The 18235-nt window shown below is 31.0% G+C and overlaps 1 protein-coding gene across 4 annotated transcripts in view; it reads left to right on the top strand.

Annotated features, from left to right (window-relative positions):
- Nbea (neurobeachin) overlaps window positions 1-18235 on the top strand; it is a 639704-nt gene that overhangs the window by 227712 nt on the left and 393757 nt on the right. For all 4 annotated transcript variants that reach the window (XM_071611544.1, XM_071611543.1, XM_071611542.1 and 1 more), the window contains exons 31-32: window positions 6697-6851; window positions 9056-9182. In XM_071611544.1, the coding sequence (XP_071467645.1) occupies window positions 6697-6851; window positions 9056-9182 (282 nt within the window). The remainder of the gene's footprint in view (window positions 1-6696; window positions 6852-9055; window positions 9183-18235) is intronic.

Raw genomic sequence — 18235 nt, 5'->3', positions numbered from 1 at the left:
AATGAAATAGCCTTATAGTTTTTTTTAATAACGATTATTTTTTAGTTTGATTAAAAGACTGTAATCTCAGAAAAAGGTATTATATCTCCATTCCAAAAGCTTTCACTTCACCTTAGGTGATGAGCACCTCTCAGGTGGATTCCTTCTGTCTTGAAACTCTTGTCTATCTCCAGGTGTCCTACATTCATCCCAAATTGATCTTCTGTGTTTATGCTGACATTTTCTTAGATATAATACCTATAAAGATTCTGAAATAATGTCTTATTATTTACATAATAGAGGAAGAACATAGTAGTTTGGAACATAAGGATTTATGTGTAGTCATAAGGATTTATGTGTAGCTCCTTCAACCTGTTATGTTGTTTTGAATCTCTTTGCCTAACTAAGATTTACCATGAGACTTTTTTACACATTTTTCTTTACTTGGCAATTCCTAGCAATATTTTTTTGATTCAGGTCATTGTTCCTTGATAATACACATCATCTGTTCCTGAAAGTTATGGGCATAACTTGAATCTGGAAATTTTTAAAATATAGTACACATTTGCTTTGTTTTCGTATATTCCATTCTGGTATCGCCCAGGTGTGGCCATATCTTATTTTTCTTTTAATTTCCTAAACTTGTTAGTGTAATTGTATCACTTAATCTGTTGGTTCTGAATAAGTGTTACAGAAAAGAGGAATAGTACAGAAATAAGACAGGGATTATTATATGGAACCAGAAATAATTACAAAGTTCATTTTCCTTAATGAGTCCCTAGTTTAGAAGCCCTTTCTTCTGTATTTCATTTTATACTTAGGACAAACTATGAAGACACAGATAAAGTAGTATTCTTGCTTTTACAAAATTTACAGAAGTTTTTAATGGACCCCTCCTCGTCCAAGACTCTGTCTTTGGTCCACTTCTGTATATTTCTTAGGCAATCTTATCTGCTTACCAGCATTAAATAGCATTCTACATGCTGATTGTTTCCATAATTATATCTCATTCTAAACCTCTCTCCTAAACTAGAGACTTGTCTGTCTCTTATTCATAATCATTATTTGAAGATTAATAACTTAATAGTATTGTGCCCCAACCATAGTTTTTTCTATCTTAATGGCAATTAACACTTTAACCCTTCTAGGTCCTTAATGAAAAGATTTTTTTTTTTTTGCATTGTCTTGGACTTATCTCATATGCACATCCTGTCCTGCAAATCCTGTTGTGTTGGCTTAATATAGCCAAAAATTGATGCACTTTTCACCAGTTTCCATTTGTCATTCTGATCCCACAGACTTCTCTTCCTTAAATTATTATAGTATTCACCTTTCTTATATTATTATAGTATTCTGCTAACAGGCCCCTCAGTTCCACCCTCGTTCCTGCTTAAAGTCTATCCTCATAGTAGCCAGAATGAGACTTTTATAAGCCATGGTGAGATCCCTCTTCACTTGTAAGTACTTAATGGCTTCTGATTCCATGCTGAGTAATACAGTGTACTTCAGTGTCCTGTGATTTGAGCCCTTCTTACTTATCGTTTATACTCTCTGTGTTGCTCAGTCTTCTAGTAACACAAGCCATTTTGCTGTTTCCTCTGTATGGAGCATCCTTCTCTAGATATCATCATGGCTTGTTTCTTCACCCCTTTAGTCTTCTCAGATACCACTTTTTTCCTCAGTCTTCTCTGAACTACCCTTTCAATAATATTCCTTATCCTTGTCCATACTTTTGTTTTATTTGAGCATTTACCAACATATATATTTTGTTTACTCTTTTATATATTTCTGTTTTATGGCTCTTCCTATTGGAATGTAATTCCATGAGGGCAGGAATGTTGTTCTATACTTGACTGTGCCTCCAGAACTTAGAACAGGCCCTTACATATCACACTCACACAAAGATTTATTAAATGAGTCAGTGAATTAAAGAAGAAGATCATACCTCAAATCCCTCTTTGGAAATGGAATAAATTCAGTGATGGAAGAACGATATGCATGATGTATTACTCAATGTATTAAAAACATAATCATTCTGGAAAAATTTTATAGAAGTGAATTACATTGATATATTTCCTGACTTGCACTATTTTGATGATAACCTTTACAACCTTATGGTATGTAGAGATTATCTATAGAATCAAATAATTACTTCCTGTTTTGTAGTTTGCAGTTTTAAAGGTGTAGAATAGAGGTTTGAAATTATGTGGGAAGGGATAGAAAAAATATTCTTGATATCAAAAAAATTCAGTTGTGGTTGTTTGTAGTGTAGAGGATTTATAGGTATCCATTAGTATGAAGAGCACATCTATAAGAAAAGCAGAATATTTAAATAGTTTAGTTCAGTGGTTCTTACCTTTTCAGTGGCTGTGTTATTTGAAATTCATATAAAAGTTACATGTTCACCATAGAAAAAGTAAGTGCCTTCCAAATTTGTATATGTGTTAGTGTGCTTATGTGTTCTAAATGAGTACCTGCAATGAGTATTTAGACTCTTCAATAATACTATCTTTGTGTAGGTGGAATAATTAATCAGGGGGAAATATTGAATAACTGAGATTTTCTCAGAGTTGAAAATCTTTATTTTTCTTATATAAGTAATTGCAAATACTGAATACTAATCTGAAAGATGAATAATTTGTTATCAACACATTAATACTGTTAACTTTCAAAGTATAAAATAGATTTCTAAGGACAGAGGATATTTTGAGGTGTTAGGGAGTGGTAATGGGTAATGTTGGTAAAAAAAAATGACACCAAGGACAAGAATGTGTAATCCTCTAATTATAGATAAACATTTGGCCATATCAGTCAAAGGGGAATTTATCCTGACAAATTCATAAAATTGTAAATTCAGGGAAAAAATCTGAAAAACCAATCAGATCCACTTTCTCATTTCTCTCAGCCAGACTTTTCTCATGTGGTCATGCTAGCCATCTGAACAATGAGTTTTTGGAAATTGGAGTCCATAAATGTTAAGAGAGACTTTTTCCTCCTGTTCATCCTTATTTGGCATTTTGAGGTATATGGAAGTTTCACCTTGGTTTTTTATCCACATACCTTCAAATTTTTGAAATTTGCTAAAATTTTTCTCATTTTTACTGTAATTTTCTAGTCTTTTCAGCTTCCCTCACATGACGTATTTTCCTCATATACTGTCATCCTAACTGTTCCCTTATGGTCTCATGGCTGTTTTTCATTATTCTAAAAAACATGACACCTAAAACTTCTCATAGGATTTTGTTTGTAATATGTGATGACAACCATGTATTCTATGATTATTGCTTTTTTTTCCATTTGAGTACTGTGCTTATGTAGACTCAGACTATATCGATACTTTGGGGGCCATAGTAATAATAAGAATAATGACCATGTATAATATTCTGAGTGGTTGGCTAAGTACTTTATATGCATATCTCCTTTTAGCATTATAAAAGTAGAATTTATACAGTACAAACCATTTGAACAGGGAAGAAAATGGACCTTAGAGAGATTTATGTGCCTAACACAACACAGTAAGGCGTTGTTAGAGGTAGAATTCTAACTCGGGTCTATAGGTCACTAAAGGTTGGGTTTTGAGTTACTATTTATATATGTGTGTGTGTGTATGTGTGTGTGTGTGTGTGTGTGTGTGTGTGTGTGTATACTGCCAAACCCTAATAAGCTTGCTATTAAGAGAAATGTCTAGAGGCTTTGGCTGTATAATTCAGATACTTTTTTTTTTTAAAGAGAGAGAATTTTTTAATAGTTATTTTTTAGTTTTTGGTGGACACAACATCTTTATTTTATTTTTATGTGGTGCTGAGGATTGAACCCAGAGCCCCGTGCATGCCAGGCAAGCGCGCTACTGCTTGAGCCACATCCCCAGCCCCAAATTCAGATACTTTTTGTTGGAGGCAGGTATTTGGTGTTTTTTCATTTCATTGATAAGCTACCATTACAGAATTTGGATAGTCACACTTTTCTCTCATTATGTGACTTATTTTTTCTTAATGTTACTTCTTTCTCATAGCTTGTATACTGGATAAGGTACTATTGATTAATAATGATCTGTTATTTAGGAATCTTCGATAATAGTTTTTCTACTATCTACAAATTTATAGCACCATTAATAATGTATATTTCTTTATTCATAAGAAATTTTGAGCAGAGAAACAGTTATTGTTTTACTAATTAATTCTTTTCAAATTAAGAACCAATGATTTTGTTTTTTTACTAGATGGCCAGTAAGATAGTGCATCTCACATTACTTAGAAGCTTTGAGAGAATTTTGATGATAAACCAAAACTGCTAGCATACCTTTTTCCTTTTCTACTGATCAGTAATATAGATCATTGTAACTAGATACCCTGGATCCTATAGACAGATAATTATTTCGGTTTAGACATTATTAACATTTATTAGGAACTTAGTTTACAAAGTACCTTTGGATACAATTTCATTTAATATTCCCATTTATGCATAAAGTAAAATGCCTTGGTTTTGCCAGTTTTACAGTGAGAAACTGAAGTTAAACGTACGCAGCTTGAGAGTCATCCATTTTTCAAACCTTGGCCTTCTAATTTCATATCTTCTATTGGCTTCCACAATGTCACACTGCCTCTCAGTGAAAAAAATGAAGGCATAAGTAAGAACTGACCAGTGTGGGGATTGAAAACATAATATATGCTTGTGAGAGTTCAGGATTGAGTCTAAATAATTTGATCTCATCATCCATAAGGAGAAAAGAAGAAAGTATTCTGAAGGAGTTGATGGAGAAAAAATTTTGGCATGAGTAAAATTATTTAAGATTATAAGACCATGGTTACAAAAATATTTAAAATACTCATAAAATTTTGAATAACAATTATGACAAATTTATATTTTTAGTATGAAAATAGTCATTGAAGAAATTTTAACAAAATTGTTTCTTTGAATAATTCCTTTTGTATTAAGGAAGTTCAAGAAATTTAGCCAGGCCTGGTGGCACATGCCTGTAATCCCAGCAGCTTTGCAGGCTGAGGCAGGAGGATTACAAGTTCAAAACCAGCAGCAGCTTAGTGAGCCCTAAGTAACTTAGCAAGACTCCGTCTCAAAATAAAAAATAAAAAATTGCTAGGGATTTGGCTCAGTATTTAAGCACCCCTGGGTTCAATCCCTGGTACCAAATAAATAATTCTATTATTATTTGAGAGTGGGCCAATGATATAGTTTCCTTTAAATGAAACTTTTTCATAAAAAATAATAAAATATAGACGCAATTAAAAATCATAATTCAGGGCTGAGGTTGTGGCTCAGAGGTTGAGTGCTTGCCTAACATGAGTGAGGCACTGAGTTCGATACTTAGCACCTCATAAAATAAAATAAAGATATTGTATCCACCTATAACTAAAAAATAAATATTTTTTTAAAAAAAATCATACTTCAGGTTGGGTATTTTTGTGTAAGTCATGTGTTCTCAAGTATTATATTTGAACTTAAAATATCTCATGTATCTAATTTCTAGGTAAATAAATTCAATGATTATTTAATAATGCTTGGACAATATTTGTGAAATGAAGTTTATGTGCTGTAGAACTTCAGAATGGTGAAACTTCACTGCAAGGAAATACAGATATTTATATTTGAAAATTTTTGTTTTTCATAGCTTTAAATTGACTTATCCACATTTATCAGTTAATCAACATAAAGTTCAGAAATTTTTAAATGAAATTCACTTAAAATGCTAAAAAAAAGCAAAATATCAAACTTCAATATTCAAAAAATCAAGGCTCAAAGACTAAATAGATCTATACCCAAATATCTGTTGTATCATTTCAATTCTCTTTCATTATAATATTCTGAATAGGAAAAATAACTCAATTGTGTTCAGAAAAATAAAATATAACCTCATTATTGCCTTAGATGTTATGTCTTAATTTTCAAATAATTTTTAGTTTTATTATGAGGAAAATTTAAAAGTTGACTGTCAAATGTTTCTTTGCTCTTGCATTTATGAATATTATACAGTTAGAATATGATGTGGATAAAATTAATATTCTATGTATATTTTGTCAAAAATTCTCTATGCATATGTAAAATTTGCCAACTGGAACAAACATTTCCCAGTATTCTCTGACTCATGATTACAGACACTTGTCATTTTAAGAAAGGTTCATTAAGTCCAGATTCTACATTAATGTTTGTCAAATGAATTTTACTAGTCAATATATTTTACATTATTTCCTTTATGCCCAAATACTTTTCAATAATGAAGTTGGGTTTATGAGTTTAAAAAATTGTAAATTAGAAGAAGATGGAGAGCCAGACACAGTGGCACACATCAGTTAATCCCAGCAGCTTGGGAGGCTGAGGCAGGGGCATCGCAAGTTTAAAACCAGGCTCAGTGAAAGCAAGGTACTAAGCAACTCAGTGAGACCCTGTCTCTAAATAAAATAGAAAATAGGGCTGGGGATGTGGCTCAGTGGTTGAGTGCCCTTGAGTTCAATCCCCCATACCAGAGAGAGAGAGAGAGAGAGAGAGAGAGAGAGAGAGAGAGAAAGAAAGAAAAAAGAAGATGAGAAAAAAGAGAAAGAGACAAAAATGTATGTGGTGGTTGATATACAGAGAAAGGAAGGGAGAAAACTTGGGAAGGAGGCAAAGAGGTGAAACTCAACATATGTATCTGCCATACATAGCAGGATTTTAATTCATCTTAAGCCTCATATTTGTTATTTCTTATCATTTCTTTCTTTGCAGGAGTGTTGTGGTACCTGTAAAGAAGCCACCTCCAGGTAGTTTAGCTGTAACTACTGTGGGAGCCACCACTGCAGGAAGTGGGCTGCCAACAGGCAGTACCTCTAACATATTTGCCGCTACTGGAGCTACACCAAAAAGTATGATTAATACAACAGGTATTGTCCTTATATATTTTTGTGATACCTCATCATTTTCTTTCTGTTTTCTATATCTTCATTTTTTTTTCTTATTGGACCTTAAAATGAAAAGATACCCTGAGCATTTAAGATTACCTTAATCTTAAGAAGGTTATATGTTGTGTTGCAACTTTTCAGAACTTGTCTGTGATTCTAGGATGCAATTTTTAGTGGTCATTTTAGGAGACAGTATTGGGTTTTGTTTTGAGTTTCCTCAAAACATGATGCTCTTTACTTTCAGAGTGAAATCAGATTGCTAAAAGGTATTTGGGGAGCAAAAGCAAAAGATCATTAAAAAACTGAAGTTTAATATGTAAAAATTAATAAATTATATCAAGAATATCAAAGTACGATCAAAATATTAGTATAAAAACATGGATTTGGTGACATTTACTTATTGAATCCTAATACATACTTTGCTAAATCCCCTAAGGAAAGACAGAGCTCTCCTAAGAACCTTGATGATATGCAAGAGCCTCAACATGTGAAAAGTGCATGTGAATAAGAAACCTTGATTGACTCTGAACTAATTTTTATACTTAGATTACAATTGTATCCATTGTCCAATAATTTCCTAGTGATTGTAGGTACCAAAACTTCCAAATCTTTATAGATTTTAAAAGCCTGCCTAAAAATATCTCTCTCTTTTTTTTTTTTTTTTGTAAATTTCCAGAAATGTTCCTGTTTATTATTAGCTAAATAAATCCTTACCCAAATCTTTGTGATTCCATTTTAGGTATTTAAACAACGCAAGATGATCCCTGACTTTTCTTCCCTGACTATAGTAGTCTTCTCTTCTCCAAACTGTATAGCCTTGAACTTTTCCATTTATTATCATTACTTAGATTCTTCCCATTTTTATTAATTTCATAGCTCTTTGTGCTTTCTGTATCTATCTTGTTTATCATATCACCTGAGTCTGACATATCATGAACAACACACTTATGGGTTTGTAGTAAGTAGAACGTGTACTATATTAGACATATATCATTTATGTATTAGCAACTAAACATAAATGGCATTGTGTTAAAGAATATAATCTCTTTGGCTTATCTATATTATAAATAATTATACCTGGCTTGTCTGAAGACATTAAAGTCTTTTCAGTATTACAGTCTTATTCTTTATACTTGTTTGGTTTTCTACAAGTAGGAATAAAACTTGGTTTTACTAAAATATATGCTATGAAAGTGTTATTTTAAAAATATGCCAATGTAGTAGAAAAAATAATCTACATGCAGTACTTTCATTGAATAAAGTCCTTACTTAAGACTTTGGTAAATGAAAATTAAATCACCTCTTTCTTATTTTATTTAATCAAAAGTCATGAAATCTTTTAGTGTATATTTCAAGAATAATAGATTTAGAAAATAATGATAGCAGGAAGTGATATTATAAAGTATATAAGGTCAAAATGAAGAATGAAATTAAGCAATAAACTTCTTCCTTAGAATTATTATTATATATGAACTGTGAGCTAACATCTAAACTAGGCACATGGACCAATTTACATATCCACATTTAGGAGCTTTGTAAATGTTATAGTAGAAATCCCAATAAATGACTCAGTTTTGTGGGAATTATTATAAGACATGATAATATTTAGAGACACTAGATGTCCCTCAACTCCACTGCTATTACTCATATGTGGTATTATGGAAAAATCTCTTCTAAAATGGTATCTTCATATTTGAGAAGAACTCATTGTTCCAAAATCAGGTACAAAATATAGACCTTCTTCTGCAAGCATTTATCACAGTGAGCATTTGATTCTGCAGAGCCACAAATTTGTAATTTATGTCTTAGATGGTAAAAACTAAAAATATTTTAACATAGCAATAAAAATAGATAGAATTTCACATTTAAATTTGCATTGTTTTATCAGCCTCATTTATCTAGAAACTTTTTCATTTGTTGTTGTCTTTTATTTATACCCCATTTGTAATATGTAGTTTTTTTTAGCTTACCATAAGTGAATCTACTGGATTTTATTTAATTCAATAGCTGTTGTTTAAAACCATAATAAATTTATTAGTACACTAATGGTCAAATGGTTTTTATTTGTGAAATTCTGTTTTGAATTTACATGAATAATTATTTGAAAATCAATAGTAATAATATTATCAAATTATTTTATTAAATAAATTTTTATTTAAGACTAAAAATTATTATTTTGGGAACAGGTGCCGTGGATTCAGGGTCCTCCTCCTCTTCCTCCTCTTCTAGTTTTGTGAATGGTGCTACCAGCAAAAACCTCCCAGCTGTGCAAACTGTTGCTCCAATGCCAGAAGATTCAGCTGAAAACATGAGGTGTGTATATTTGGTTTTCACCTATTTCTCTCTCCCTTAAAAAAAAAAAGTGAATGACTGGGAATAAATACATATATGTATAAGATTTCTTGGGAGTTAAGGTTAATTATGCATTTTTATATTTCATAATTATATCATTTTGATATTTTTGGTTAGTTTTAAAAAATCTTCTATTTCAGAGTATAAACAGATAACTGTCTGATTTTTAAAACATTATTGATTTTATCATTTGATGGATAACACATTATTGTTTACAATAAAGATTAAAAATGTGCAAATTGTAACAGGATAAAACTGAGTATCTTTGTTGATAAGATTTTTAAATAAATATTTTAAAAATAATTCTGTCAGTTTGTTCATAATATGTGTCATTGTAATCCAAATAAAAAAATCTTATTTTTTGTCATTAAATAACATTCTTAGAATGGATTGCCACTCATTCATGGAGTTAAATTGTGCATACATTCATACATGCATGTACACATATGTATGTATTCAAGTTCTCTTTAGAAGTATAACACAGAATATAATAACTCAGTGAGAAGGAGCACACTCATGTCACCATCATCCAAATTGAGAAATAACATATAACAAGAATTCCAGTATCTTCCACCTTTAGTTCCTTTCCTAGTCACTGTTCTGGGTCCTTTTCAAAATTTTAATCCCGTGGTATCAGTACACTGTAATTATTCTTTTCTCTCTGTTTTTTTGTTCTTCAGTATTATGTACATGATGTTCATCCATATTGCATACAGCAATAGTTGGTTCATTCTTATTCCATTTCTGTTCCTGTGTGTATATATATGTACAGCAGTTTCTTAATTCATTTTATTGATAATATATTTATGGGCTTCACCATCTTAAGCTATTACAAACAATTCTGCTCTATAGATAAACAGTGCAGCTTGTAATTATTATGGATGCACTATTATGTGGATATACACCATGTTAATATGCATATGGGTTGGGTAAAAAACTTAGAGTGAAATTGCTGATTAATAATGTTTGTATATATTCTATTTTACTGGATAATGCCAAATGATTTTCCAAAGTGATTATACAAATTTACTAACTCAGCAGCAGAATATGGGAATTTAAATTGCTTTGTATCTTTATTAGGATTTCAAGTTGTCACTTTTTCATTTTAGACGTTTGTGTAAACATAGTGAGTGACATTTTCTTACATTTTTAATTTTCATTTTCCTCATTAGTAATGCAATTGGTGCATTTTTAAAATGAATTTATTGGTGGTTTAGCTTTTTTTTTCGTAATTGTGTGTTGAAGTGTCTATCACTTTGTAATAATTGGATTGTCTTTTTCTTATTAATTGTGAAAAATTCTTTATACAATTTGGATAGGAGCCCTTTAATGATTATTTGTCATGCATATATTTTCTGTCATTCTGTGGTTTTTATTATCATTTCTTATTGTACTCCACTTTGGTCAATAGAAGTTGTTAATTATATTGTATAAGGCATCTTTGTCTATATTTTCCCTACTTTATCTCTGGCTACTTTATTATAAACCATTTAGAATTTACTTTATGACTATAATAAGGTAGGGATAATAGGGATGTATTATTTGAAAGACTCTTCTTTGCCCTACACTCTGTCACTTCCATCACAAATCATTGTCCATATATTCTTTATTATGGTCTTACAGTCAGTTCTGTTCCATCTGTTTATTTGTTCATTCTTCTACTATGCTGCCAAAATTAGAACAATATGGATAAAGTTGTCTTCTACCTTGTTCTTTATCCTCAAGAGAGTCTAAGCTATTCTTGATGCTTCACAATTTTTATAATAAAGGAATCTTTAGGTTTTTTGTAACTAGGATTATATTGTATCTATAGATTCATTTCACTATTTTGATTTCCAAATTATGAGTACCATATATTCCTTCATATCTTTTATTTATTGATTTTTTAAAAAAATAAATGACAGCAGAATGCATTACAGTTTTTATTACATGTATACAGCACAATTTTTCATTTCTCTGATTGTATATAAAGTACGTTGACACCAATTTGTGTCTTCATACATGTATTTCGGATAATGAGGTCCATCACACATTCCACCATCTTTGCTAATCCCCTGCCCCCTCTTTTCCCTCCCATCTCTCTGCCCTATCTAGAATTCATCTATTCGTCCCATGCTCCCCCACCCTACCCCACTATGAATCAGCCTCTTTATATCAGAGAAAACACTCAGCATTTGTTTGGGGGGATTGGCTAACTTCACTTAACATTATCTTCTCCAGTTCCCACCCATTTACCTGCAAGTGCCATGATTTTTTTCTCTTTTATTGCTGAGTAAAATTCCATTGTGTATATATGCCACATTTTTTTAATCCATTTATCTACTGAAGGGCATCTAGGTTGGGTCCACAGTTTAGTTATTGTTAATTGTGCTGCTATAAACATTGGTGTTGCTCTGTCCTGTAGTAGGCTGTTTTTAAGTCTTTTGGGTATAGACCAAGGAGAGGGATGGCTAGGTCAAATGGTGTTTCATATCTTTATAGTTTTTTTAAACTTATCCCAATAATGATTTTTGGTTTACTGTATGAAAATCTTGTGTTTCTCACTTAACATATTCTCAGGAATTTAATGTTTTGTATTAGTTTGTTTTTTCTTCAAGTTAGTTTTCAGATCAATTTTATTGAGATCATTTGTTTATGTTGCTTAAACTCAATAAAAAGCACACTATACATTTTAATTAGTTATAATCAGTTTATGTACCCATAAAACCCATCACAAGATGTAGAACATATCTATCATACCCCAGAAAGTTCCCTTGTGACCCATTTGCAATTCAGCCTAATCCTTGCCCAGGCAGACACTTAAAAAAAAAAAAAAAAAAAAAAGCTTTGCAACTTAGATTTCATTTTCAAGGTTCATGTAAATGAAGTCATATATTAAAATTATTTTGTTTTTGTCTTTTACTTAGTTCAATATTTTTTGTGTTACCCATATCTTTGTGAGAGTTCTCTTTGTTTTCAGTGCTGAGTTCATTATATGTCTGTCCTAGTGATAGACACCAAGTGTTTACTAGTTTGAAACAATATTAATTTTATGGTCATTTTAGTGTACAAATCTTGTCATAGACATAATATTTTTACTTCTGCTGGGTAAACAACCAAGAATAAAATTGCTACTTGAATAGTAACTACATGCTTAAATTTATCGGAAATTGATGAGCTTTCTTACAAAACTAGTTTTATCATTGTTTCCTATCAGCAATATGTTAAAAGATCTGTTTTCCACATTCTACTTAATACTTGATGTTGTTGGTCCTTTTTATTTTAATTTTATAATGGCTACAGAATCATATATCTATTGTTTGGTTTTATTTTCAATTTCCTAATGATCAGTTAGTGTATTTTTTTCCATGTGTTTATGGGTTTGCTATTTTTTAAAAAACAAATAGTTTTTCTTATGTAAGAATTAATATGTTCTTCATAGATGCCCATCAAAAGGTACCTACATTCCATCATCCTTTGTTCCATTGTATGGTTTACATTTTCATTTCCTTAAAAGTGTTAACAGAAAGTTTCCAAAATCCATTATCTCAAATAATTTTTTATGATTTTTGCCTTTTATAAGTCCCTAAAATCTTTACATATCCCAAAGTTTTATCGATACTCTCCTGTTTTCGTCTATAAGTTGTGTTGTTCTTGCTTTTATGATCTACTTTGATTTAGTTTCTTTGTTTATAGTGGGGTAAAATTTGGGATTTGTTCTCATCCATATGTATATCCGTGTTTCAGGACCACTGGATTTCCTTGGCACATTGGTTTAAAATCAATTGACCACCTATGTGTAGGTCTATTTCTTAGACTCCATTCTGGTTGCATTACCTATATACTGTACTTATGACAGTACTGCACTGTCTTCATTACTATAACTTTATAGTAAGTCTTTCAATCATATAATTAAATCCTTTCATTCTGTTCTTTTTAAAAATGACTTTGACTTTTCTAGGTTATGGCATTTTCACATAAATTTTAGAATTGGTTTATCAGTTTCTAAAAAGAGACTGCCAAAATTTAAATTAGGGGTGTGTGTGTGTGTGTGTGTGTGTGTGTGTATAAACACACACACATATATATTTTTTTAGTTGTCGATGGACCTTTATTTTTATTTATCTAAATGTGGTACTGAGAATTAAACCCAGTGTTTCACATATGCTAGGCAAGCATGCCTACCACTGAGCTACAACACCAGCCCCGATTAGGATTATATTGAAACTTTCATTAAATTTGAGGAGAATTGACATTGTATTATATTTTCCAGTTTATCAATATTTTTATCATTCCTTGAAATATTTAATTTCAGCATCTTATTGAAGTTTTGATTGTGATGGTATTGTACTATTTTTTAATGTTTATTTTTTAGTTGCAGTTGGACACAGTACCTTTTATTTTATTTATTTATTTTCATGTGGTGCTGAGGATCAAACCAGGGCCTCGTACATGCTAGGTGAGCGCTCTACCACCCAGAGCCTCACATGTGCTAGCCAACTGCTCTACTGCTGAGCCACAATCCCAGCCCCTTGCACTTGTTTTTATGTCTTATATTGCTTTAATTGATTTTTAATGATTTTCTGAATTAAGTGTAATCTGTTATAAACATCTAATATCACACACAAAACAGTGTACTGATATTAAAATTTGCCTATGATATCTACAATATTTATATTTATAATCCATAGATAATTCCCTTAAAATATTTGAAGGTAGGTAAACAATAAACCAATATTAATAGAAAATAGAATAATATGCAAGTACTACATTCACTCAACAGAAGAATTAGAATGGAAAAAAAAGAACACATGGAAATAATAGCTTCATTTGAAAAACTGACTACCAAATTGATACCTCATATCAGTAATTTCCTTAAATGCAAATGGTTTAAAATCACCAATTAAAATATAGACATTTTCAAATTGATTATTTTTAGGTAATTTTTTATTTATATATGACAGCAGAATGCATTACAATTCTTATTACATATATAGAGCACAATTTTTCATATCTCTGGTTGTATACATAGTATATTCACACCAATTCGTGTCTTCATACATGTACTTTGGATAGTAATGATCATCACATTCCACCATCATTAATTACCCCATGCTTCCTCTCTTCCCCTCCAACCTGTCTGCCCTATCTAGAGGTTCGTCTATTCCTCCCATGCTCCATCTCCCTATCCCACTATGAATCAGCCTCCTTATATCAAAGAAAACATTTGGCATTTGTTTTTTGGGGATGGGGTAACTTCACTTAGCATTATTTTCTCTAACTCCATCCATTTACCTGCAAATGCCATGATTATATTCTCTTTTATTGCTGAGTAAAAGTAGGATTCATTAATAGATCTGTGAAAAATCTGCTTTAAACCTGAAAATGTGGATAAGTTTAAAGAGGGAAAGTCAAGGAATTATCATTAAAATTCTTCATTAATATAAAGCCATATAAAGAGCTGGAAAAGTTTAATTGGATGGGATATTAGTATTTTTTCTTGACTAAGTTTTTTTACAACTTGAAAATTGTAAAAGTGTTAAGTTTCTTCACATATAATAAAAGATCAGAATGATATAATTTAATATCATAAATTTAACCTGTGATTTTAAAAAAAACTAAGCCATTTAAGCATTTATACTCCTTCAAATATTAGATGATCAAATAGTCATATAAAATGATTGGGCTTTGCATCCTTAATAATAAGCAGATTGTGTTCCCGAGCACAACTAGGAAACCTGTAGAAAAAGCAAAGCAAAATGTTGCTCTTGTGTTCTTTGTGCTAGTGTTATCCTATATCTTACTTTTATATGTCTCATTAAGAAATAGTATATTGCAAGTGTTTTTGCTCTAGAAAGTCAATTGTCTTTTAAAACTATTCAGATAAATTTATTTTAGATGGACACAGTGTCACATGCCTATAGTTGCAGCTACTAGGGAGACTGAAGCAGGAAGATCACTTGAGCCCAGAAATTCAGAGCCAGCCTAGGTAACATAGCCAGACCTCATTTCAGGGACCCCCTCCCCCCAAAAAAAGTGTGTATGTATGTGTGTGTGTGTGTATGTATGTATGTGTGTGTGTGTGTGTGTGTGTGTACACACATAAAATTTATCATTACCAGGACTTGCTTGTATGAATTTAAGTTTTTGTCAGGTATGTGATACCTTGTACTTGAAGAACTTTCTTTAAAGTACTTATAGTATAAGTTAGATGCATGGATTTTCTCTGTCCCCTCCCACCCCCAACCCTGAAAAAGTCTTTATTTTGTCATCATTTTCAAACATTTTTTACCATATATAAAATTGTATGTAGGCTTATATATTTTAGAAATGTGATAGAAATCAGTTTAATTTCACACCTTTTGACTTGTATAGTTTCTAAAGAAAACATTGTTCTTTGTTCTTCCATATATAATTTGTATATTCTCTGACTTTTTCAAATGTTCTTTTTATATTTGGAATTCAGTAGTTTATTATAATATATGAATGGTATTTATTAACTATAAGTGGTGTTTTCTGGTGTTCTTACATCTGTACTTTTATAATCTTTATTTGGAAAATTCTTATTCATTATCTCTTCACATATTTCTTCTTCTATATCTTCTATATTTTTGTGTTAATGTTGTATTTCTACCATAAAGAATTGCCAGAATTTCAGCAGCTTGAATTAACACTGATTTATTAGTTATTTCACAGATCTTTAGGCTAAATGTCCAGCACAGCTCACACTGGGTCACAATCCACATGTTGGGCTATATCCCCTGTGGGGAAATTTTGAAAGAAAATTTGCTTCCAATTTTATTCAATTTGTTAGCAGAAGTCAGTTCTGTATGCCTCTAGGACCTGTTTCCTTTCTTGCTGTCTTTTAGAAGCTGCCCTTTGCATGTGGCTCCTTACATTCAGAAACAGAAAGTATTCATCATTCCTCTCACACTTAGAATTGCTCTTATATCCCATTCTGATACATTTTTTCTGCTTTTTTAGAGCTCATGTGATTAGATTGAGTCAAGTATTCATAATTCAAGATTATCTCCCTGTCTTAATGTCTATAATCTTAATTTGACTTGCAAAGTCCCTGTTGCTATGTAACATAACCTATTCACAGATTCCAGGAATTATTCTTTTGGTGTTTTTGTGTAACCATTATTTGGCATACTGTACTTCTCCTTCTGCAATTCCAGTCACACTTATTTAAGATTATTTTTGCTGTTCCACAGCTCTTGTATGCTCTTGAATATCTGTGTGCTCTCTTTTTCATTCCCTTTCTTTCTCTCTATATATAATATAAAAGAATATATGTATTCTTCTCCTTTCTTAGCTGTTTTTATGGTAGCAATACATAACTAACACAAAAATATAAAAGAAATAGCTAAACTATGGTTTTGAATGTTTTGAACTATTCAGTATGGTTCTGAATGTTTTTGGGGGGCAAAAGATTTATTGAGATTTAAAAAAAATAAATCACAACAAATTATAAATCTTTAAAAGCTGACCATTACCGTAAATATAACAAAATCCAAAAAGAAAACATAAAAAAAAATTTGATCAACTTTCTCTTGTATCTATGTAATGCTTATTCTTTTTTGACCGTATACTATTTTATCTGCCCTTTCCATAACAGTGATGTTATAATTATTTTTGTTTTTATTTTTCTAAGTTTTATCTTTTACTTGGCAATAATTATGCAAATTGACTAAGACAAATTTATGGATATATATGTACATATATGTGTGTATGTATGTGTGTGTGTGTGTATATATATATATATATATATATATATATATATATGTATATGTATGTGTGTGTGTATACACACACATACATACACACATTGTATAATGGTCAAATAAGAGTAATAGTGTTTCTGTCACCACAAATATTCATTATTTATTTGTGATAAATTATTCAAAATTCTTTGAAACATTGTACATTATTATTGACTGAAAGCATCTTACTATGCAGTAGAACACTGGAACTTATTTTTTCTTTGTATAAATTTTTTACCCATTGGCTAACCTCTTTTATTCCTTCTCCACATATCCTCCCCTCTCTAATAACCATCATTCTACTTTCCATTATGATTGGCTTTCTTTAGATTGCACTTATATGTGAGATCATGCAGTATTTGTACTTCTGGCTCATTTCACTTACTGTACCATTGTCTAGGTCAGTACAAATTATTGCACATGATAGAATCTTATGTTTTCTTATCGATGAATAGTATTCCATTTTACTTATAAAACATGTTTCCTTTTTATAAAAAAAAATATTTATTTATTTTTATGTGGTGCTGAGGATCAAACCCAGTGCCTCACATGTGCAAGGCAAGCACTCTACCACTGAGCTATAACCTGGCCCCATAACAAATATTCTTTATCCCTTTATCCATTGATAGATACTAAAGTTTGATTCCATATCTTGGCTATTATGAAATAGTGTTACAATAAACATGGAAAGTGTAGATATTAGTTTATCTTTAAATTCACTGATTCTTTCCATGGAATTATTGAGACTATCTTTAAGCAAATTGAAGGCCTATTGTCTCATTTACTGTTTTTCATTTCTACCATTGTTTCTTTATATATATATATATATATTTTACTTTTCCTGGAATTCCACATCTGTTTATGCATGCTGTTTACCTTTTCAAGTACTCATTAGCTCTTAACATGTTAATCATAATTATTGTAAATTCTTTCTGTGATAATTCCATTATGTGATGTACCAAGGATTCTGTAACTGTATTAGTTTGTCTGTCATTTGTTTTTAGTGATGTTTTGCTTCTTTATGTATTTTAATTTTTGTTTGAAAACTGTACATTGTATACAAGATAGTATTAACTGGCAGTAATATTTATGCTTGAAATGGTCCTGTCTCTGGTTGTGCTAAGTCTTTAGGTTTAGGAATTGAGTCATTCTAACCTGGAGTTGGAATTGAGCTTGGCTTATGTTTTCTTATTACTTTAGTTACTCTCAGTGCACCAGGGCTTTAAATTTCTTGTCAGAGTTTTATTCAGTGTTCTTCCTCTTATCTTA

Source organism: Marmota flaviventris, chromosome 4 (genome assembly GCF_047511675.1).
Source record: "Marmota flaviventris isolate mMarFla1 chromosome 4, mMarFla1.hap1, whole genome shotgun sequence".
Lineage (NCBI taxonomy): Eukaryota > Metazoa > Chordata > Mammalia > Rodentia > Sciuridae > Marmota > Marmota flaviventris.
Note: the sequence above shows the minus strand (reverse complement) of the source record. Positions and strands in the feature narration are given on the sequence as shown.